Source organism: Pleurodeles waltl, chromosome 3_1 (genome assembly GCF_031143425.1).
Source record: "Pleurodeles waltl isolate 20211129_DDA chromosome 3_1, aPleWal1.hap1.20221129, whole genome shotgun sequence".
Lineage (NCBI taxonomy): Eukaryota > Metazoa > Chordata > Amphibia > Caudata > Salamandridae > Pleurodeles > Pleurodeles waltl.
In genome coordinates, this window is record NC_090440.1 from 927,473,747 (window position 1) to 927,499,467 (window position 25,721).

Sequence of the window (25,721 nt, forward strand, 5' to 3'; positions counted from 1 at the left end):
ACAGTCTAGTGTCTGCTTCTCTGTGGGCAGCTCTAAGCGAGTTCAGTCCTACTAGTGTGGCCTCACCTCTGGAAACCTCAATCTCCGCTTTGCGGAGCTTAATCTCCAGATCTTGTAATTCTATAGTGAGTATCTTCTTTACTCCCCCTGTGGCTGCGAGGCAGTGGCCACGTATCACCGCCTTGTGGGCGTCCCATTCTGTAGCGCGAGATACAGTTGTGTTTTTATTTAGTGAGAAGTATTCAGCCAATTGTTTGGACATTTCTGCTTGGAAGGGGGGATCTAAGAGAGTTTCTGGCTGCAGTCGCCATGTTGGTATGCGAGTATGCATGTGGCCCCAGGCCATTATTGCGCATAGTGGGTTATGATCTGATATAGTGCGTGCCAGATATTCGGTACTGCACATTTTCTGGATTACGGTTGCGGACACAAAGATCATATCTATTCTGGTGTGTAATTTATGTACTGTGGAGTAATAAGAATATTCGCTGTGGGTGGGGTGACCCATCCTCCAGATGTCTCTTAAATAATTGTGAGAGGCCCATTTTGCTAAAGCTTGTGAGGCACGGTTGGATGGGGCCGCAACTAGAGGGGGGAACGAGCGGTCTATTTGAGTATCTAGAACGCTATTAAAGTCGCCCCCCCAAATGCACTCTAATGTGGGGTCGCTAAGACTGCCAGTGGTAAGCGTATTCAGGAAATCGCTTTGACTAGAGTTAGGAGAATATAGCGCTACCAGCACTAATGGGGATCCGTCAAGGACGACTTCTAGTATCACATATCTACCTGCTGGTCGCATTGTGTGTGAGATGTAGTAAATGGGACCCCAGGGGCAATCCAAATCGCCACACCGCGAGCAAAGGAAGAGGAAGTGGTGCCGTGTAATTGTCCTTTCCATTTTAAGCGTGTGTTTTCTAACGTGGATTTAGAGAGGTGTGTCTCTTGTAGCAGGGCAATGTGTACTTGTTGTCTTTTAAGAAATGTATGAATCCTTTGCCGCTTTTTCGGTGCTGCCATACCTTTAATGTTCCGTGTGAGTATCTTATATTTCAAGATTCCCCATTGTGTTTGAAAAGCCATAATGCATTTGTAAATATAACTGAACCGGAGAGCTGTTTGTCTCCCGGTCCCATTATGGAAATATTGCATCGGTTACCCTCCCAGGCTAACCAGGCAGCGTTCCCAGTATTGTTAAATGTAAACCTATTGATGTGGTATATGCGGGATAAGCATTTGCGATTATATTTGCGATTGAGTAGCGTGTGACAAAACCAATAACCAAAGGAGAAACAAATGCACTCTAAAACAATATATAACATCAACAAAAATACTGAAAAAATTAAAAAAATTGCGGCTATTGTCGGCATGAGAGAACAGTCCATATGGAGCATGGGGGGTGCCAAAAAGCGTTAGTTCAAAGTGATAAGATTACCCTGCCCAAGTTGCTTATGGTTCTAGGTTCACCGCCCAGGTCCGCAAGCGGGCCGCACGCTGCGGCCAAGGATCCGCGGTGCCACCAGGTCATTCCTGAGCATCCGGGGGAAGGAAGTCCTGTTATTGTGTGTAAAGAGCAGGGATGAATAGATCTCAGTTAGCTTAACAAATATTGTCTGCTGTGCGCGGCGTAAGAATACAAACTGCAATAACTTAACATAACATGTGGCCATTTATACCCACATTTAGCTCCCTTGTGTCTCTTAACACCGACCACACCCTCATTACCTCCTCTTTTCCCTTGGGGTTATGCTTACACTTTTCAAATCCTGACACAACACAGCAAAAAAATTCAGATTACACACTCCTTAGCCTTGGTAATTTGCAAGATACATTCATAAAAAGCATTCTTCTCTGCCTAAGAAGCCTGATTGGCAGTGTTAAACTAACACGTCTGTCTTCCTTTCCCACCAGAGGCAGTAATTAGCATATTGATGAAGTTAGAAATACCTCTCTGACCTGACAGGAGGGATACAGCTCTACCACCAGGAAGACTGGGCAAATAAATCACTGGCCAGTTTTGGTTGGGAATAGAACATGATAGATTGTATTGCATGCACAATGTCTCAAAGAGTTAAAGATTCCCCTTTGGTGTCAGTGGAATTTCTGGAAAAGCAAAGATCGGTATTGACATTTCAGGTCATTATTCTGTGGTGAAGTCTGCACCAATGTATGCATTAGTCATGTTAGATGTCTTCTCTAAATGGCCAGTGATGGGTCAATGATTTAAGGCATCGGTTCGTAACCTTTATACTCCTGTGGATCCCCACTTGTTAACTACTGGAAGCGAAGGGCCGCGCCTAAGCAAATTCTATGATTTGAACCTAAAAACAATACACAAAATACGGAAACAAGTATATTGCAAACAAATACACAAACTAATTTATTTAATTCACAAGTAAGAAATATACACTAATCGAAATTTAATGAGAAATCTGAAGATTTTTAAAATTTAGTTTTATTTCTGAAAATTGAAGCAATCCAATAGACTTTAGCATATCAAATTGACTGTGTTGTCCTAATGCATGTTGTCTTTTTGTTGGTGAATATCAGTGCTGCTCTGATTGAGGCCACCAATTTTCCATAATCGATTCTGTTTGCTGTACTTTGTACTTCTCCCATGAATCAATATAAGGATATCAATTTAATTTGTAGTTTCCGTCTTCAAATTCTTCACATGTACAGAGTGTTTTAAAACTTCAAATTTTGCTTTTATATGTACATACACCTTATTGATCTACTAATATTATTTCATTTTCTAAACAGTCACAGACCACCTGAGCAGCCATGGGGGTGTAGAGTGGGCTTGGTTTATTTTTGTTTTCCTTTTTACCAGCATAAATATGCAGCAGAATATGCTCTTTATTCCAATCACAATCACAACCTGTGCAGCAATATCCCACTTTTTCCTTGCACAAATTTAGCCAGGTAAAATATAGTATCATTTGTTTGGAAAAAAAGCACACATAGTGAGTGCTGCAGCTTGGAATGAGAAGAAAACTTGCAATTTTGTCACATTACCCCCATTGTGAGGTGCATAACTTAGAATGAAGAGGTAATACTGCGCTTGGTAGTGCTGCATCCACCGTTATCAATATATGTTACTTTCTCAATTCTTCACTCTCCTCTCTCACGGTTGTCACTCATTCAGAGGCTTGTGTGGTCTCGGGCATGCGAAAAATGACACATTACCCCATACTACGTATCAAAACTACTTGAGATCCATCATTAACATTTTAGGAGGAAACAAACATTGAATAAGCAAAGACATTCTGAGACTGGAATCCTAAACCTGGAAGCTCACCCTACCTGTTCACAGTCATTCTCAGGCATTGCACATCACCATGGAACTCCACAGAAATGCGATGCCATGAAGACCTTACAAGGTTCAACAAGAAAAATAAAATCTTTTTTATTTGACTGCTATCTAAACTGACTGGCACACTAAAATAATCTACCCTGCAATTTGATCTCTGCTTCACACAGACTCCACTCATCGTCTCTGCTACCTTTCTTTGCCTGGCTTTCTGTCTCTTTGCTTAGTTTGTAAAAAATAAAAGGGCCCTTGTCAGGAGACCACTGCAGCTTGCAACACACATCGGTACTGTCCGCACTCCCAATGACAGTACTTACACAAGTGCTAACCACCACACTGCTATAAGTGTGACAATTCAGTCTGTTTGAAGCCCCAAAACTATAACAATGGCTTGGTTGGCAGGTATTAGTTGTTTTTACTGTTGTTTTTACTATATATTGAATAAATAAACTACTGTGGTTCTACTCATCTTTAAATTTCACAAACAGTGCCACCATGTGGCAGCTATCATAAGTGCTGGTGTTGGCAATTAAGTGCTGGTGCTGAGCACCAGCAATCACTGGCTCAATTTAAGCATTGTTCTGCCTCCTTCCCTACTCTTCCCCCTCCTTTTGTTCTTCCTGTCTATTCTTCTACCCAACCCGTTTCCACTTCCTCTCCTCTCACCAACTCCCTATCATCCTGTCCCTCAATTTACATGTTGCTACATGTTAATCCCTTATTTAGTTTCTGTTCTGTTCTTGTCCTACTGCTTCAGTGTAATTAAAGCCCATTAATTCCCTGATTAGGTTACACTGTAAAGTGCACTGACACCCTCAAGTAAAGGGGCGTAAAGTAAAATTGTACACACATCAATACAAAAAAAACATTACTGAGTGTGTTAATGCTTAGTATAATGATTCAGTTTTAATGACGCCGGGTGTCTTCATGATTCAGCACTTGATAACATATTAATATGCAATACAGTTGGAGACTAAGAGGGGCTTACGTTGCTACACAATGTGCTACTTAATCAAAAGTGAAAGTATATGAGAATTGCATCATATAAGACTTGTATGTGGTGGCATATGCTAACACAGCCACAGCTGGCTTATATCTACTTAATCAAATACTAGCTTTGCGGCAAGGGCAGATGTATATTAAATTAAACCCTTTTTATTCAAATCGTATGGTAGCAATAAATGATTGTTCCACTTTTTCTTTTTCATTTTGTACATGAGCTAAGAAAGGATAATCAACATCAACCAATGTTTGAAATGTTATGCTAAAATGTATTTTATTAAAGACTTTTTTCATCTTTGTGCTACTGAATAGAGGTTGGAGTGAGTGACCTCAAAACTTGCTGTACCCGTGATTAACTTGATTTTCTAACACTTTAGAAATCAAGGGCCATATTTATACTTTTTGACGCAAAACTGTGCTCGATTAAGTTTTGCGTAAAAAATGTTAACGCCAGCTAACGCCATTTCTTAGCGCCACTCGGGCGTCAAATTTATACTTTGACGCACGGAGGCGCAAACCACTGGTGTGAATCATTTTTTTTACTCAAACCAATGCGTCACGTCATAAAGAAAATCTACGCTAACGCGGCGAAAATGACTTTGAGCTGGTTTACGATGTTGCAAACCGGATATGTGCCTTTTTTTGCCGCAATTGCATCAAAAAGCGGCGCAAACACTGCAAAATGTGCAAAGGAGAGCCAAAATGGATCCCAGAAGCTTTGAGAGATCCCAGGAAGATGACATCAGACCAGGAACCAGCCAGGAGGACCCACACAAGACCCAGGAGAGGGAGAAGAAGAAAAGGAAGTGTTGGTTCAGTGCAGAGGAGCAGGAAATACTGGTGAAAGAGGTGACGGAACACCAGCACCAACTTTGTGTCACCTCCAAATTGCCAATTGGTAGGAGAGAGGCAATTTGGCAACAAATTGTCGACAAGATAAATCGTGTGGCAGAAGTACGGAGAACAGTCATCGAGTGCAAGAAACGCTGGCTTGACTGCACGCGCAGGACCAAGGAAAAGATGGCCAGGAACAGGAAGGCAGCACTGCAGACTGGAGGTGGGAGTCCAGCACCGCAGGAAGCCCTGAACCACATGGAGGAGATGGCGGCAGCTGTCATCCCACAGGAGATCGTCACAGGGATTCAAGGACAGGAAGGCGCAAACTACCAGGAGATAACACAGATGCAGGGTAAGTCGCATGGGGAACAAAAATGGCCATTTGTACACTGTAAGCGGGGGGGGACCCACCTACTACACAATGCATGGAAGTCATGATATTCAGGGAGTGGAATGGGCAAAGGGGCACGGCAAGGGGGCATGGGCTGTTCAGAGGAAGCCTGGGGCACAGTACTACACTACACCAACAACATTTGCATTGGGGTATGCTCCCATGCCAAGGATGATGGAAAGGTAAAGCCAGTCCAGGAGGGTAGGGTATGACGTAAAACTGGCCTGCTGTCACATGACAGCTGGTATTGTTGCTACATGAACTAGGGCTCAATTAACAGTCTCGGGCCATATCCACAAATGGACTTTAACATTGACAACAGCTGCCACTACCACCTCTGCTGTGTGTGCAGGTCAAGTAGCTAATGGCAGTTATGTGCCCATGGATCAAAAACACCCAAATTAGAGGGTTCAGGATGACAACGTTATCAATCCCCTGTAATCAATAAAAATGTGCTAAACCTGTCAAATGTGAATGTCCATAGTCGCTACAAACATCAGCCATTGTCATAAACATTATGAGGTTCACAGCAGTAATGTCATACCCATGCTGCATATGTCAGGGTCTGCCCTGTGACTGGATCACAATAGCTGCAATGCCACCATGCAACAATCCCAACAGTTCGACTGCCCAGACAACAGCATTGAGGGGGAGGACATATGTAACTGGCTAGTGAAATACACTCGCACAGTCAGAAGAAGAAATGGAAAACTGCTAGGACCATCAGTGCAATCCAATGTAGAACACATTCCCCAACATCAACCTTACACACTACCAATGCTGACATATGTAGTGTGCCATGCCAATGCTATACATAGTATATGCTAGGTCTCAGCAACATATAGCTGGATGTGAAATCTCTGATATTGGGGCAGTTCCACATTGTTAAGTGTGGTGCAAGTGCCATCAGAACACCCACAGCCAGAGCAAGGCCACAACATGAGAATGAAAGTAGACGGAGGGTTGAGTAGGACAAGAAGGTGGCAACATACAATTTGGGCAGAACCTACACCTAGAGGATGTGACGCTGACATTGCTCCAAACTGCCCACACCACATGTGACATGCAGGTGGGGCATAGACCTGGAAGAATTCTAATATTAATGACAGGAACAATGAACAGGAACCAATATCACAATGTGCAACTAATAGGAAGTCAGGCACGTCACATTACAAATGCCACAACACAGACACACTAATTGTACAATATCTCATTGCAGAGGATGATGGTTCTCCTGGGGACATGCCTGTCCTGGAATTCCCTGATGACCTGAATGACGATCTGACAAACATCAGCCAGCAGACCCTCCAAGATGTCCTTGAAACCCTCCAGACCCCACCTTCACTCTCAAGGAGGAGCACAGATACAGCAGCCATCACAGAGGACCCACCCACCACCCCAATACGACCTGCCAGCTCCAACCCAGCTGAGGACTCTGACAACACTGGCACCAGCTTTGAGAGGACTGTAGTTGGAGTACAGCGGGAGCTGGCCAAGGAGGTGCTGGTGGGGATGCAAAACATGTCAGCCAGCCTAGAGGGGGTGCATTCGTGCATGATGTCAACTGCAGAACAGGCAGCAGCCATGCAAGGGCGAACATCAATCTTGCAAGAACTTCAACAAAGTGTGAAGGAAATCAGCACAGCAGTAAGAGAGTTGACACAACACCTCCAACAACAAACCTTTCAACGTGTGCACTAATGCAATATTGACCCCCTCCGGGCCGACCTAGCTGCCTACCACAGTGATGTAGCTGCTATCCTTAAGAATCCGCAGCTCCTCCTTGCTGCAGTAATGCCCTTAATAGCCCCACAGTTGGCAGCTACTGGGATTTCTGACTCCACGTCTTCAAGCACTGAAGTGTGTGTTGCCCCTTCAAACCCACCACCACCAATGGCAGAGGAGACAACACACACATCAGAAGATGAAGACGTGGAACAGATCACCTTCACCCGTAAGAGTACCCGGTAGCACAAGTCCCTGCCACATGGCCATTTATAACTAAGGTCCTGTGCTTTGTAACATGCCAGTCTTGCAACAGCTGCTCACAAGCACTGTTCTCCAGCCCACTGTTTACCTTGTCACTATGCCCTGTGATTGTCTCTCACTACCTCATTGGCAATTCATGTCCTTCTGCACTGTATGACACTTCACCCCAGCATGTCTGATGACATGTCCTTTTGCACTTGTTTAGGATCACGATGGAAGGTGTCACACTAATGGACTCACAATCCTGGACTATGTAAAATAGCACTACAGCACTTTAAAATAAATAGCACTTACACAACCACTTTGTCTCTGTGTAATGTGACACATCAAACGTGAGGGAGATTAGTGATGTTTGCCTCATGTCAATGGCCATAGAATGTCAATACAACTGCCCTGATAGAATGTGGGCTGATAACTAGGCACTATAATGCCGGTCAATTCAGAGGTAAATAGAAACTATGCAGTATAATGCTGTGTTGGACAGAATAATTCTTCTTCAAGGGATGTCTAAGCAGAAAAATATCATCTTCTAATTTGTCTTCCAGACAATCTTTACTTATGTGACATTTGACTCAATGGATGTGTATGAGTGTATGTACAAAAAAGTAACCTGGCTGTACAATGTAACAAATGATAGGTGTGAGTAATGTACACTATACTACATGAGATTATACCACCACTCACTTTATCAGGGTTCACATGACCATCAGGCTGCAGGCAGACGTAACCCAGTGTCCTCAATACCAAATCTGGTCTCAAAGTATGTCAGATTGAAAACATACATCCAAACTTTACAACACATTGGGATCCATAGTAACCTTGAGTGGTGGGGGAAATGGATGGCAGATGCATAGAGAAGTAGCTTTGGTGTAGCTGCCAATGTGACAGCTCAATTGAGATTTGGATGCAGGATGGAACACAAATGCAAATACTAAATTGACACTGTTCACCCAAACCAAGGCCCTGATCCCCAAGCATATGACACATACTGTAAAGGAGTACCTAAATATTTATTTAACAGTAAAAAAGGATTCTAAAACTAGGGGAAACACCTTAACTAACCTAACCTATCCTAACTACACATTACCCTCAACTGGCCCTAACTACCCTAAGCTAAACTTACTTATCACATTTAACTAAACACTCTAAACATCAACCCCCACCCCTCTTATATGACGGGACACATGGAGGACAACATATACTAACCTAAACACATACTATCTTATACTAAACACATATATATTTTTTTGTATTTTTTTTTTTAAATATATTTTTATTTTATTTTTAGTTTTTTTATTTAATTCACAAAAACCCAACATCATTCCCCACCCACCCACCTACACACATAAAAAAATGTAAAAATATCAAACCCACATCCCCAACCCACTACTAATAACTAAACTAACAGCCTATTCTAACCTAACACTAAGCCCTCTAAACCCACTAATTAAAAGAACCAGGAAAGAGGAGGGAGGGGAGGGAATCATGGGTGAGGGTATCAGATTCACAAGTTTGCCCTCCGCAGGGTCTTCTTAATGGCATGCACCCTCTTATTTATTTGTGACAGCTCCTGCTGCAGCCTGTCCAGTCTGTGCAACATAAATCACCAGTGTCAATGACTGCAGCAGGGGTGGTCTGAGTGCCAGTTGTTGAGGGTTGTCCACTTGGTAGTGCCATGCTTGGAGGGGGAGGTGCAGGTGCTGCTGTCCGTGGTCCTGGAGCTGAGGAAGTCGATGGCCATGCAGTGGTGGCTGTCATCCTTGGTGCCACCTGGGTTGTAGTGGTGGTGCTGGTGGTGGCAGCTGTTGTAGACATAGAAGGGCCCCCTGGGGCAAATGCCCTCCACACCCCTGAGGCTCTTTCATGGCGATAACGCTGTGCCATGTGGCGGAACCCAGACTCCACATCCAGAATGTGGCGGTAAGGCATTGCCCGCCGCTGAAATTCACATATCTGGCTGCCATCCATATTGGCAGCTGTTAAAAAAGAAAAAGCCAAACATTAGGTACTTCATTGTGTGATACAGCTACTGATGAGAATCAGACAATATATCTAATGTAGCTGAAACAGGCCATATCGCCATACAGATCACAGATTTTCCCTGAGGAAGTACATGCAAATGCAGCCTACACATGTCCTATCTAACAGCACAGCAATGCTCTAAAAGATGTGTACCAACTTAAATGATGTAAGCATCATTGTTCAGCCATTGTTCACGTAAAGAATGCTGCAGGTCCTCCACATGAGACAGGCCAACTAATGACTGTCTTCTGGATGACAATCAAGGGCCACAAGATCTGTGATTTGTAAATGGAATTGCCAGGATGGTATTCAGTTGCTAATCAAGAGTGGTGGGTATCCTAGGTTTGGACAAGGGATTTACAGATTTACATGTCTGTGTACTTAACTTGGATCATCACACCTAGGTACACATTTCATAACCCTAAGCCTGTGCCTCGGGGGGGGATGGACAAGCAACACATGCTTTCAAACATCAAGTACACCCAGGAAGCTTTGGACAGCTGTACATGGGTTTAGGCAGTCCACGACAGGGAAGGAGGCTGTCCAACTAGGATAGACACAAACATTGGACAATCCCATCTACATTTATGTTTGTAATTGCAGACAATTGCCAACTTCACTTGATACCACTCATACCTGTCCTACAACAAGCAGATAGATGCAAGCACACATCTGGGCATGAGCTGCATGCACACCTATGACATTGTACTCACGTGCCACACACACGTAGCACAACATGTGGAGCTACATGCTGCTAGGAAGTCAAACATACAGTCGAACATGTTCATTAGTGAACAGGGAGGCTCAAGTCTGTGGGTAAGACTTTGGCATCCCTATTCTGTGAGATTCAGGGTCTGACTTGCAGACTAAATCATGAATATGGGCCTCTGCAAATTTTTCCATATTAAAATTTCAAATACAAATGACTATACGCTACTGATTGTCCAACTCAAATATGGAAAAAAAAGTGAAACTCCAGTCAAGTTGCATATCAGATCATGTGCCAGCACATCATACCTTGCTATGTGTCCAACACACAGGAGTCAGTCACACAACTGCTTCAAACACAACACAGAACAGAAATATCAACACTTACTGGATATGTCTGGGTCCGCAAATCGAGCCACTTCGCCAATTGTGTAAGGGGCAGGTCCATCTGTAAAGCATGAAAGGGTGAAATGTGCTCAATTTCTGTGCACTGTACAACACTTTCAAATAAAATTACTGTGTGTGACATTATGGGGGTCATTCTGACCTTGGCGGTCCATGACCGCCATGGCGGAGGGCGGCGGAAGCACCGCCAACAGGCTGGCGGTGCTTCCTTGGTGATTCTGACCGCGGCGGTAAAGCCGCGGTCAGAAAAGGGGAGCTGGCGGTTTCCCGCCGGTTTCCCGCTGGCCCAGGGAATCCGCCATGGCGGCGCTGCTTGCAGCACCGCCATGGGGATTCCGACCGCCTTCCCGCCAGCCTGTTTCTGGCGGTGTCCACCGCCAGAACTAGGATGGTGGGAACGGGTGCCGTGGGGCCCCTGGGGGCCCCTGCACTGCCCATGCCACTGGCATGGGCAGTGCAGGTGCCCCCTAACAGGGCCCCACAAAGATTTTCACTGTCTGCTTAGCAGACAGTGAAAATCACGACGGGTGCCACTGCACCCGTCGCACCTCTTCAACTCCGCCGGCTCCATTCCGAGCCGGCTTCATTGTTGAAGGGGCTGTCCTGCTGGGCCGGCCGGCGGTCTTCTGGCGGTCGCCCGCCGGCCCAGCGGGAAAGCCGGAATGGCCGCTGCGGTCTTTCGGCGGGAACCGCTTGGTGGGCGGCGACCGCCGACCGCCGCGGTCAGAATGACCGCCTATATCTGAAAGTCCAGCCTTTCACTCCAGTGAGTGATACACACACATCTGCACACATGCAGTGGCCCTAACTATCATGTGGTGACAAACATTCTCCATCAATTGGTTGCATACTCATTTATGGAGTGTACTCCTCTCATCACTTGTAATAATGAGAGACATGTAAAGCCACATTCCTGGAGCACTGCAATACCAGTAACTCAGGTATTGTGGCTTGTGCATCAAGGGACAATCAGTTACTGTGTGATGCTCATGTGGGTTGATTGAAGGTCATGATTTATTATGCTTTCTATGGTCCCTTACATGTAGGGCCTGTGTTGTTTGTAGGTTAAATATGGTACATAAACAGTGTACCCTGAGCCACATATGCCCCCTATGACACCATAATGGCAGGGATCCTGTGCGTTACTTGGTGACAATTTGAGGCAAGACATGGATTGGCCATTTTTTATATTTTAACACAACAATGAAATATATGCTGACAGTGTATATTGTGGTCATCCATGACAGAATGCATGGGCACAGGTGTAGTCATTGCACCTGAAATGTGTCACTCATTGCCCTGTGTACCCATAATGGGTTTGTTTTGGAAATCACAGTTAGCCACATTCATCATCTTACATTTGCCAAGTTGGGAGATCAGCGGGTATACAGCAAACTGACACTGTCACATTATTAAAACATGGTTTAGCAAATGTACCACTGTGTCAATCATGATGATGTAGGCTCAATTTGTATGTACCTTCGGAATGGCAGCAGTCACAGGAATGCTGATCTTCTGATCTTAGCATACACCCATATCTGTGATAGCCTCCATACTGGGAAGTTAATGATTGTACATATGCTGCACTAGATCAGCAGGGGTGTACCAAACGAAACTAGCAAAGTATTAGGGAACTTTACATGTATAATGGAATTGGTCAGGGGTCCCTTGCACGACATCATGCATGTAATACATTGTGACCCTGCATTCCTCAATGTCAGGTATTCCATGATGACCCCATAACTTATGAGACGTGCATGGCTATAGGGTAACACAGATGGGAAATGCATTAGCTCTGATCCAGCTATTGTGCCTAAGACCAATTTAAAACACACAGGTACAGGGATAGTTGTTATCCCTCAATTTGTATCATTTGCTTCATGTTATATGCTACAGCTATGGAAAGTAGCACCAAACATTTAGAAATTAACCTGTGTGCAGTACTTTGGCATCCATTCCTAATTTAATTGCGCCACAACCAAGTCAAACTATCAGCCTAAGATATTACCTGAGGTTAGAAAGAAATTGATACGTATGGGCCAGATTACAGTTCAGACATGTATTCTAAATCAGTGGTTCCCAACCTTTTGATTTCTGTGGACCCCCACTTTAACATTAATGGAACCCAGGGACCCCTACTGAATCATCATGGGAATCCAGGGGTCCCCTCCTAAGTCATTACTGGCTGGGGACCTAATTTGTCAATATTTTTTAATTTTCCTGGCTCTCGCGGACCTCCTCAGCAGGCTTCGCGGACCCCCAGGGGTCCCCGGACCACAGGTTGGGAACCACTGTTCTAAATAATTGGGGAACACATTAATTCTTTGAATTAGATGGTGAAAAACATCTCTTTCCTAGTACGCTCACAGACCATGGATTAAACATATGTTAGAGCCGCATTAGCATCATCTATTGACGTGAAGGCAGCACTAATTTACAAGATCCAGTTGTGTTTTGTAAGTTAGTGCAGCTGTTACATCAACAAATGACGGTATGTGTGTAGCAATTATTGTATAACTCAGGGCCACTGTATGTTTAACTAGCATTTCACATGTCCAAAAACATTGCCTGCAGCATGTCAACAAATCTGCTACTGTCACTACAGAGCATTTAAATGTGCACATTACTCTGAATTGTACTCACCAACAGAGCCACCAATCACAATACCCAGGTGGTCCAGCAGGTCTTGTTCTCTGGAAACAAGGTCAGCCCAGCGGTGCTTTAGTTGGTGGTCGTTGCGCGGTGTGTTGAAGATGTGACACGGATGGTGCAACACCTTTGATCACCGGAGCCTCCTCGCCTCTGTGTGTGTGATACCCCTGTATCACCCTGCCACCTGCTTCGATCATCAAGGGGAGGAAGTGGCACACCAGCCAAATGAATCCCCCCAGCCCCTCCTCACCCATTCTCCCCAGACGTGGCCTATCCAACATGACAGAAATAATATGAAAATTAAAGGGTACAGAGGATAATTAAGGGAAAGGAGGGAGGAAAATGAAATAAAAGTAACCCTAAAACAGCCCAACCAAGACACTATTACAATGAACAACTGAGACAATTACAAATAACACAGATGACACATTGGATGGCACACAGGAGACAAAAGCACAATTGGGACAGACAAAACTCTAAGCACATCCACACTGTCTAGAAAAATCACAGACTGCAAAGTGAAAGTGAAAGTACACCCACTGTACCAGTTCTGTAAACAGAATATCCTATTACATCACTTCCTGCCTCAAATGCGGTGCGTTATTATGATGCGTCAAAATATTATGACGCTTACAGTCTGTGCGTCAATTTGTTTTGACGCACATGCTTAAAAATGACCCCGCATCCATAGTTCCAAATATTTAACATTGGCAACCAATTTCATGGGGTACAGTGTAGGAATTACCGCTCAGGGCCAATGGATGTATCATGGCTGTGAGCGTCATTTTTCTACGCATATGCAGCGATTTTTGATGCATATGCGTCTTTTTTGACACGTATGTGTCAAAATTTATGTCTTTTACTGGGTTTGGGTCATTTCGCACATTTTTATAGTACATGGCATCTGTAACTATACAGAGATAGGCTGTTTGCACCTGCATTGTGCATTCCAGTGTTTGGGCACATGTGGCAGATCACACTACTGTGGACCATGATCCTCTAGTTGTTGTTCCGGATTAGCACTCTTCACTGACGCAACAGATACCCAAACTTTTGGAATACAAATTGGTATTACCCAGTATGAGCAGGTTGTGCGTCAATAGAGGATAGCAAGGCTATGCAACTTAATACATTAACTCATTGCCTTTGTGTCAATGTCTGTGAATTGGCAATTTTAGTTGGCCCTCTGTGTGAACATCACAAGACGTGTTTTCATAAATGTGCTTGTATGCATGTGTTGAAAATGTGGATAACCATCAGATGCTATTCAGTGTAGAAATGAGTCAGGAAATGTGTTTGTCATACATGTAGCAACAAATGCTGTGTGAACTTCCCTTACTTTTGGGACAAAAGCATCTCTCATGACAAACTATGCACAGGATAGATAGAGGACGGTTGATAATGGTAAAGTTACAAGACTAAGCCATCACATGTATTGGAATGTTGGATACCTCTTCCTGGTCACTTGTTTGTATACTACCTATGAGTCAGGCATTTGAAAATGCTATGTATGTACAGTGTTTGTGACACAGGATCCCAAAACCAATCCAAAAATGTAATGCCACTCCACAGTTTGAGTCATATAAATGACCTATGTTTCTCTTGTGGCAGTGGAGGACCAGCAGACCAAGCAGCATGTGTTCACATATTTCCAGTGGTTAATTGCACAAAGGTGTCCAGTTCAAGTGTGTGGCCATGTGTACCCTGTGTCATTATTGGGGTCCATATTGTCACAGTTACGTGCAAGTCTAGTCATGAGTCTGAGGCGCCATTCCCTGCATTAACAGAGTATCCTTCAAAGCAGAATTGAACGAAAGCCAAAGAGGAATTGAAAACACACATGGGGATAGTCCAGGTATGGCACTGCCGAAGGTTTATGAGACTCACAACAGGGAAACCTTGGTGTGCTCACAAAGTTAATGGATCAGTAATTTTAAACCGGCAGGTTTCATCACAACATTTGTACACAGGGTGGCCTCTAAAATTCCCTCTGCAGCCGGAAACATCAGTGCCTCTGTGCAGATTAATCTCACAGCTAGCCACTACAAAAGCCCCATCAATAGGTTGGGGCCGATGTGAATCTGTGTGTGGACTGTCAGGGCACAAACATGTTTTGTCCTTTCATGCAAATTAACAAACGTTGTTTATTGTGCTGGAGGCACCATACCCAATCCATGCATACAGCCATGGTACACTGTCAATGTTTGTCACTCATGCACACATGAAACCCAGACAAGGGATGGGCCGTGATTAGGCTATTTGAAGACATGTCCCAGACCATGATATGATAAGTAAACTGATTACGCTATACAATCTATTTGAGTATTCATTGTAGACCTACCAGACACAATACCCCAGGAGGAAAGTGAGGGCATGGAAAGCAACTATGAGACAAATGTAGCCACAGGGAACCTTTATGGTAACACAAAGACAGGCTAACAGGATGGAGGCTCTGTCTGGAACTAACATGAACAAGGCAAATACACAGTGAGCAGACTGAGACTGGGAGAAGATGGAACAACACTGTGGAAAAGGAAAACTGTATTTGTCCCCTGGGCTGCAACGTTACACAATCACCCAAAGCCTGTGTTACCCAAGTGATTTATACGGCAATGCATAGCAAGGATATATATATAATGACAGCTTCTAAGCCATTCCAGGCAGCAGCAAGGGCAGTGCAGTTTCAAATGGCTGGTCTGCATGGAAGTGCTCACAGGTGTGTGCATCTTCAGTCTCTCACAAGTCCTGTAGGTGAGAATCAAGTTGAAAGGGCCAACAGTACCTTTCACATGGGAAGCAATGGACAGGTGATTACAGGTCCTACAGACTACCAGGCAGTGCATTATCGTACCTGAAGTCCATGCAGACAGATGAACTATGACTATGGCATGCCATACTAAAGAGGGAAGCACACTGGAGTCAGAATGCGAGTCTGGGTGTGTGTAGATGAAGGATTATCTGGGTACAAATAGTCCATTTCCAGGGCCCCCTAGAGAAGGGTGGGGAGAGACTGAAAACATGGCAGCGGCAGGACTTATAACCTGGGATGGACTGCGCAGGGCATGTCTTGTGAGCAATGCTTGTCATACCTGGGGCACTCGTGCTATCCATTTGCAGCTTACATGGACTCCTTGTCACACATACTCCTTGCAGAGATAGCTGATTTCACACTTACTGCTGTCAAGGCTCTGGTCATACATTTCTGTTACCAATGCAATAGCACATCCACTGCCTCATGTATGAAACAGTTTTTTACCTTATGAATGATGGTGTCTTAGTTGTGTGCCATATGCTGCAATGAACTATATTGCCAACATGTATATGTGCCATAGCTGTGGTACTCTGATATTGACCTTCAAATGTGAAATGGACAGGATATATGTCATTTACACTGTGTGTGAAGTTGGCTGTACATTCATACCCATCAAATGTGATGTGGATTTTTCAGAATCCTAATCTGTATACTTCCAATGCTCCATGAGGCTAAACTCTGATTATGAATCCTAGGGATAACGTGATGCATAAATAATTACCCAGACCATGATTTAGTGATTCGAATAGGTGTTTAATGACATGTGGTAAGACAGTGGTGATGGGTAGAGTTAAAAGAAGTGTTGTGCAATGTGTTGTCTCCGATGCAATCCTGCTGCAGAGTTTGGATGATCCCCCTCATGTTGATGGACATCCTCCTCTTCCTCCTCTTCGGGCATTTGTGGGTCCGGTTCATATAGGGGAATGTTCCTCCTTACACAAATGTTGTGCAGGATGGCACAGGTCAAAATGATTTTGCACACCATTTCAGGTGAGTATAGGAGGCTGCCTCCGGTGATGTCGAGGCACCTGAAACTTGACTTCAGGATGCCAAAGGTCCTCTCTACTATGGTGCGTTTTTCCGATGTGCCTCATTATGGGCACGCTCTGCTGCAGTGCTTGGGTTTGCAAATGGGGTCATGATCCATGGCTGGGTCCCATACCCCTGATCAGCTGAAAGAGAAAATGAGTGAAAAGTTTTGATGGAGCTTGCACCATGATTATCACTTTGCATGGCAGTTGTTCTCTTGTGTTGTCTGTGACTCATCTGCGTTTGTGTTATTGTGTGGAATCCTAGGCTTCTAGGATGTACCATCGGCATTGTGATGTTTCATTATCTGAACTGGTGTTTGGCTGATTGACCAGATGTGAGTGGTATTTTTGTAGACTTGCAGTACATTGTGTACTCCCATGCATTATGTCATGTGAAAGAGGTGTCCATGTCTCTTAACTGGGGGTGACATGATACTTCCATACACAGAATCAATTCCACAGTGGTGGTAACACGGTTGCATCTATATGGTCTGGACATCCCATCCAATTTAACATATGCAAAAGAATTTGTTAAACATCAGTGAGGCCCTTTGATTTGGCCAGGTGACAATGTACTACACATCTCCATAAGTTGGCAGCACTGACGTGTTGACAATTGACAATGCACAAATATCCCATGTGTGACAAGTTCTATGCAGACCTATTTATCTGCCCTCACCGAGTTGACTCATGTTCAAACATGTACCTACACTACTGAACCTGGTCCAGTTAAGCTGGCTAACTTGGTTGTGGGGTTGATGGTTTAAGTGTCAGAAGGTCCATATGCCTGTACATCTGTTGTGTATATGTGTAATTGTCTCAAACCGTATGTGTAGGAATGTGCACTTTGCAATATTGTCACATCAATATGTGTTCTTAGCACAGTCACTTGCTTATTGGTAGTGGGCAATGTCAGACCAGGAGTGATGTGAGATGTTGGTACAGCCTCAATGATTCCATGTCCCATTCATTAGAGTCATCATCATCATGCTATGTGTGTCATGGTGTTATACCTGCAGTGAGACACATTGCATACCCCTTACACAGTAGATGTTGTTTGGAAGGGTGTGTGATTGAGTGTTATTGATGTGATATTGTAAGATTAATCTTCCAAGTTGTACCGGCAGTTAAGGCCATGTCATTGTCACTGTGTGGTTTTAAATTGTTCCCTTGTGTCTGGGGACTGGCATCTGTTGTTATTTGCATCTGTCATTAGTCCCTAGGTGTGTATCCCTTTGGGTCAGGATATCAAACATGACTACCAGTGTCACAACCTCAGTGTCTTCCTGGCCACGTGTCAATGTAGTGGTGTATGTGTTGTGTGTCCTACAGGATTGCTGTGCTGTGTGTATATAAGTAGGTTTCTGTACTTACCAACAAGTAGGCCATTGCCATATTGTCCATCCTGGAAGTGTTGATTGATAATGCAGTGGCGGAAGATGAATGACTCATGTACACTCCCAGGATACATTGCCACGATGTTGGTGATCAAACCCCGGTGATCGATAATGGCCTGCACATTGATGGAGTGTGTGTGCTTCCTGTTGCGGTATAGATGCTCGGGTGCAGCAGGTGGCACAATCTGTACATGTGTGCAGTCAATAGCACCAAGCACTTGTGGGAAGCCGTTGATTTGGTAGAAGCCCTGTTTGGTCTCCTGCTGCTTCTGCTGTGTGTTGGGGAAGCTGATGTGGCGGGGTGTGAGGGAGATGATGGCATCCAATACTTTGGTTAGGAAGGCAGAGAATGAGGGCTGTGAGATCCCAGCAACCAGGGCACCAGTGGTTTGAAACGAGCCACTTGCCAACATGTGGAGGACAGCTAGCAGCTTGGTCTCTGGTGGAATGATGTGGGGTGTCTGCAAGCTGGGTGCCACCTGTGGCTCAATGTGGCGCAGCAGCTGCTGAATGGCTTGCCAGTTGAGTCTGTACCTCTGGATGATGTCATGTTGCCTGAGTCCCAGAAGGGTTGTCCTGGTCCTGAATATCCTCTTGTGCCTTCTGCGTTGCCTTTGGGGTCCCTGCTGGTGTTGTGGAAGCTGCTGGTGTTGGTCCTGTGCTCTGCGTCTTCGTGCATGCTGGATGAATAGCACCTCCATGTCTTCATTTTGGAGCTCTGCTGTTGCTTCTGTGTGTTTTCCTTAAGTAGTGGTGTGTTTGCCCCATTTTAACGCCTGCCCTGACCCAGGTGTTATTTTTTTACGGAAATCGGGCTGTGCGTCATTTTCCGACTCCAACTCTCAGCCGTACGGGATTTTTGTGCGGTAGGATAAATATGGCGCACGGATGTTTAAGTCATTTTTAGGACGGGAACGCCTACCTTGCATGTCATTAACGCAAGGCGGTTTCACGCATCCAGAAAATGACACATACGGCGGAATTTTGGCGTTCGCGGACTTCAAAGTATAAATATGGTGTAAGGTTTGCGCTGAATTTGCGTCAAACTTTTTTATGCAAATTCGGCACAAGCAGAGTATAAATATGCCCCCAAGAGTCACAGGATTCACAAATGAGTTTATGATTTTGAGTTCAAGAGGTTTTTGGGAAAGTAGATTTGAGATGTTATTGCACAGTCAGATATTTTCTGGTTCACCCGGAGGTAAAAAGGTCAATCAAACAAGTAAATTTTATTTGGCAAGAATCTTGACATAAGATCATACAAAAACTGGTGGAGGTGATTTTTGTGTGCTTAAATAATTGAAAAATAAGTTTTCATTTAAATTCACTAGTAAGAGTACAAACATTTTCAGTCTATTCACAACAGCACAAAGTTGTTATTGAGTAAGATTCACTAAGCAAACTTTAAAACATACAAGCGATTGAAGTTTTTTTATTGGCAAACACAATCAAACAAAATAGCAAATATACAATAATGTGGTTCTCCACAGGTCAGCCGAGTTCACATTGTATTGTGTGCTGAGTCTCCTACCCCCTATCAAGGTTCTGATTTTTGTTCGTGTATTAGTATCATATATTTCGTATTCTAAGCAGGGACCTTAGTTGTAAATTAGAACTGATCCAAACTTAAGCTTCTTCCACAATGCAAAAATCATCATGTTTGTAGAATCTTTAGTCTACATTCGAAAAACAGAAATTTGAATTGAGTTGAAAGGTAATCTTAACCAATGGAGTAGAGCACATTGTGTGCACATGGCATTAGGTTATTTCCTCTTGCTGATAGTCTGTAAACTTACAAATCTCAAACGTTCAGCTTTTGATACAGTTTACTGGATCAACCAGAAACTGCGTACTTGGGCAAAGACTTTTGAAGTTCAACAGACATCATGATCACTAACTGTGTGGGCATTTGAAAGATTGTGCACCCTACTACCCACTTGCAAATTTTTTTTTAATGTAATAAAAGTTAACAAAACCAGAAGTGTTTGTTGCCTGTTATGGATGTCATAAAACCTGAAGAAAACTGACAGAAACTATGTGTTTATCATCTGTATTTAACTACAGCATTTCAAGACATCAACGTTATGATTTTCCTTGGCTTTGGCTTCTTGTTTGCCTTTATGAGACGATACGGATTTAGTGGTATTGCGTTTAATCTTCTCATCGCTGCAGTTGGCGTCCAGTGGGCTGTAATCATGGATGGATTTTTGTTCAGATTCCAGAACTGGATGATGTTGATAAACCTTATGAGGTAAGTTAAACTATTGATATATTTGATGGGATGATTTAGATATGACAGCATATTAAAATTTGAGTCCTCTCTGAGGACATATTTATCAGTGAGATGAGAGGCTTTCATGAAAATACCAGGTGTCTCCAGGACTCAACCCTGGCTAGTTAGAAAACTATAATGGAAACATTGAGCTAAATTGAGGCCTAAAATGTTTACATCATCCACTGACTTTAATTCCTAAACCATGGGAACCCAATGTAGGTACACGATGTCAGCATTGTCAGAAGAATTGCTTACAATACAAATTAATGCCATTTAGATTAATCTTACTTAAATTCACCTTATGCTCCTATCCTGGTCTTCCAGAGTGAACTCTGACCCACTTTGGACACTCCTGTTATATATGAGATATGCTTGTCAAGGATTTGAGAAGCGTATTTATACCTGCATGTTAATGGTAGTTGCTTGATGGATGCAGCAAGTCTTGGTTGTCTAACCACTGAAATCTCACTGTCACTGCTTCTTTATTTCACGTGTTATGTGTGAATAAAAAATATACACCTTTTAAATATTTAGTACTGTCAAAATACATTTCTCAGAATTCATAAGCATATTTGGATTCATTCTCTCCTGAAATATTCATGCTCTCTAAGCCCATCTATCAAATTTCAGATTTTGGGAGATGACGTGAAGCTGCTTTAAGACTTTGCAGTGGACATGTTATAATGGAAAGCTTGGTAATTTATAAGTATATTTGCTGGGAAAGAGACAGCGTAATGCCAAATATAACACTGAAGTTTCTTGTTTTTCATACCTCGAACGCTCTTCTGTAAAAACGAGATCCAGTGTCAGGTCATGAGTACCGTTTTCATTACGTAGGATATGTTAGCATAGCAACACATCACAAATTTCTGATCCATATAACGCTATAACTCATGGAAGCTTGCAGTCCCCATATGAAAACCTGTATCCAATTTCCTTATAATATTATCTATGTGACTTCACAACTCGTGTGCAGTGAGAGGAGGACTGCATCACACTACAGTAAACATTTCTTAGTGTTGAGTCTTGAGGTCACCATGCTTGCTAAAGGGAGACCAGCTTTTCAACTCCTTTTCTTTTTTAATTTCCCCATAGAAATGGATATCTGAGATATATCGTATATGTTTATTACACCGCTGTAACCACATCAGGAAGTTAACTTATCTGCATGCTTCTACTCATTCTGTCATATAAACTTTTTTGGTGGTGACTTATAAAAGCATCTACTATGACCCTGAGTGTGTTTTCTGTGGAAAATAGAAATTACAGCACCCCGTAAATCATTAGCCAGGGTTAGGTTTTTACCAGCTGTGGTAATTACCACCTGCTCGGAGTTCTGCGGGTAGGAATGAGGGATAACATATGGTGTCCTGTTTCAGTCACATTTCGCATATTCTCCAACCATTACCTGCCAGATAATTTCCCCATGTTTTTCCTCACACAATGTGTGTGGGGATGTTGGGGGTATGGGGAAATTACCAGCAGTGGTAATTAACCCTTGCTTTCATTAATCCACAACCTGGAACCCCGACTTGTAGGGTCCCTACAGGTTTATAACAAATATCAACCTATTTATAAAGTACTTATTCTGCATATGTTCATCATGAAGACTGACTGACTCATCAAAAGAATCAAGAGACAAAGGATTAAATACGTATTAGAACATTGGAACATTCGGAGTTCCATTGAAGACAAAAGAATGCTCTGGGCTTCTACTGGCTGGTAAAAGCTCGGAGCATCAACATTCAAATGTTCTTTGTTCACAGCAATATCTGTGAACAAAGGCCTCATGGAGCCCAAGGGGATTTTAATCCCCTCTGGCTCTGTGAGGACTTTGTTTTATTAGAACCTTCTGCCCTGTAATGGCAGAATGTTCTAATAGCCATATAGCCTTTCGTAGCTAGGCTATACTGGCCATTAAAGTTCCGCTCCCTTGTTAAAGGCCCTCGCCTTCGGCTCAGTCCTTTAACGCTAGAGCGAGCCTTTAATGGCCGGTATAGCCTGCTACGAAGGGCTATAAGGCCATGGTATAGGGAGAATGGCGATGCAGCCAAGCATTATAGGCAAGAAAATACTGCCTACCGTAGTTTAAATATTGTAAGTCACCATGCCTTAATCTGACTGTCTGATCAGATGCCTAAGACTGGCCTGTCCATCACTTCTGCAGCCTAGAAAGGATTTTACGATCCATAATTTGATCTCTCAGATGAGAAAACATACTATAAGCTACTATACCTTCATTTACTGTTTGGCTGCCCTAAATCCTGAAATCTAAATGCTTCTTCCCTCTTCCTATGCACCTATCAAAAACACTTTGAAGTTACCACTGGGTGGTAAGCAGTATTCTACTAAACTCTACAAAGGTCCAAATAAAATCAAATAAATAATGTACAGAGGAAGTACTTTTCCTAGATGTAATAAGGTTAAAGTCCCAGCAAGAGTGTCTCAGATTTTGCATAGGGTGTGAAAAGGTAAACAAAATACATATATATCTATGTGTGTACTATATATATACTACACACACACACTGTTAAAAATGGGGTCTCTGGTTGGCAGTCAGTTTGCACTCTGTCCAAGCAGGGACCCTCACTCTAGTCAGGGCAAAGGGGAAACACACTTAGGTAACCCCTGCTTACCCCCTTGGTAGCTTGGCACAAACAGTCAGGCTTATCTCAGAAGCAATTTGTAAAGTATTTGTACCAACACACACAGTAATGCAGTGAGCACACTGCAAAAAGAACACCACACCAATTTAGAAAAGTAGGTGATATTTATCTAAATCATATAAGACCAAAATTACGAAAATCCAACATACGCAAGTCAAAATATGAATTTTCAAAATAATAAGAGTATATCTCCATAGAAAACAATGGAAGTGTTGATTTTACACTAAGTACCTGGTTTGTGTAAAAAATAAAGCTGCACAGGTGAGCGTGTGTGTCAGAAAAGTCAGTGATGCATCGATTCCTTACTCGCAAGTGAGTGGGTGCGTCATTTCCTTCTCTAGTCGGGTCAGGGATGCGTCGTTTTTTCTCTCTCGCAAGGGAGTTATGCATCAATTTCCAGACGGGGCAACTCGGGTCCATGCAGGTTCATGATGACTTTGACGCCCAGGGACGATGCGTGAGAAATCGAGTCGCACAGTGTTAGAAAACCGCTCTGCGTGGGGTTTGTGTTGTTATCAGCAGCTGCAAGCGGGTGTTGCCTCGTTTCTCCAACCGCGATGCATCGATCTCCCAGCCGCAATGCAGGTGGAGCATCACTTCTTGCCACAAAGTGGGTGGCTCGTCGTTTATCAGCCGTGTTGCAGTTGGTGCGTGGAAAAATTTCCCTGCAGAGTGTTCTGTGCATGGATTTCAGCTCTTGTTCTGCCAACTTCACTTTTCATGGGCCCAGGGACTGGATAGGGCACCTCTTGGCAGGGCAGGAGTCTCAGCAGAGAGTCCAAGTGCTGGCAGAGGAATTCGTTGATGGCCCTGAGACTTCAAAACAGGAGGCAAGCTCAGTTCAAGCTCTTTGAGATTCTTCTTCAAGCAGGAATGGGGACAAAGTCCAGTCTTTGTCCCCTTTCACAGGCAGAAGCAGCAACTGCAGGATAGCCCACAAAGCACAGTCACTGGCTGGGGCAGCACTTTTCCTCAGCTCTTCTCCTTAGCAGAGGTTCCTCTTGGTTCCTGAAGTGATCTAAAGTCTGGGGGTTTTGGGTCCACTACTTATACCCCTTTCTACCTTTGAAGTAGGCAAACTTCAAAGAAAAGTCTCTGTTGTTCACAAGATCCTGCCTTGCCCTGACCAGGCCCCAGACACACTCTAGGGGATTGGAGACTGCATTGTGTGAAGGCAGGCACAGTCCATTCAGGTGTAAGTGACCACTCCACCCTCCACTCCAGCTCAGATGGCTCCTCGGGATATGCAGGCTACACCTCAGCTCCCTTTTTGTCACTGTCTAGAGGAGACTCACAAACAGTCCAACTGTCAGTCTGACCCAGACACGGAAACCACAAACAGGCAGAGTCACAGAATGGTTAAAGCAAAAAAATGCCTACTTTCTAAACGTGCCATTTTCAAACTAACAATTTAAAAAACAACTTTACTATAAGATGTATTTTTAAATTGTGAGTTCATAGACACCAAACCCCATATTTCTATTTGTTCTCAAAGGGAACCTGAACTTTAGAAATATTTAAAGGCAGCGCCCATGTTAACCTATGAGAGGGATAGGCCTTGCAATTGTGAAAATACATTTAGCAGTATTTCACTGTTAGGACATGTAAAACACATCAGTACATGTCCCACCTTTAACATACACTGCACCCTGCCCATGGGGCTACCTAGGGCCTAGGTTATGGGTGCCTCACATGTATAAAAAGGGAAGGTTTAGACCTGGCGAGTGGGTATTCTTGCCAGGTTGAATTAGCAGGTTCAAAGTGCATGCACAGATGCTGCAGTGGCAGGTCTTTGCCATGTTTGTAGGGCTACTAAAGTGGGTGGCACAACCAGTGCTGAAGGCCCACTAGTAGCATTTGATTTACAGGCCCTGGGCACTCTGGTGCAATTTACTAGGGACTTACTAGTAAATCAAATATGCCAATCATGGAAAAGCTAATTATGCATACATTTTACACAGGAGCACTTGCACTTTAGCACTGGTCAGCAGTGGTAAAGTGCCCAGAGTACCAAAAACAGTAAAAACAGAGTCCAGCACATAGTCAAAACATGGGAAGCAGAGACAAAAAAGACAGGGGAGACCACGCCAAGAATTCCAGGTCTGGCACACACACACACGCACACACACACACATACTATAATTCGCACGCCCACCATGCACAGTGTTGTCATCAATGATGTAATTTCAGATGTTGCAGTGATGCTATCAATGCTGTCATAGAA

General features: G+C 43.7%; 1 protein-coding gene across 1 annotated transcript in view; it reads left to right on the forward strand.

Annotated features, from left to right (window-relative positions):
• Positions 1 to 25,721, forward strand: part of RHCE (Rh blood group CcEe antigens) — a 194,833-nt gene that overhangs the window by 58,423 nt on the left and 110,689 nt on the right. The window contains exon 2 of the mRNA XM_069223925.1: positions 20,621 to 20,807. Coding sequence (XP_069080026.1) covers positions 20,621 to 20,807 — 187 coding nt within the window. The remainder of the gene's footprint in view (positions 1 to 20,620; positions 20,808 to 25,721) is intronic.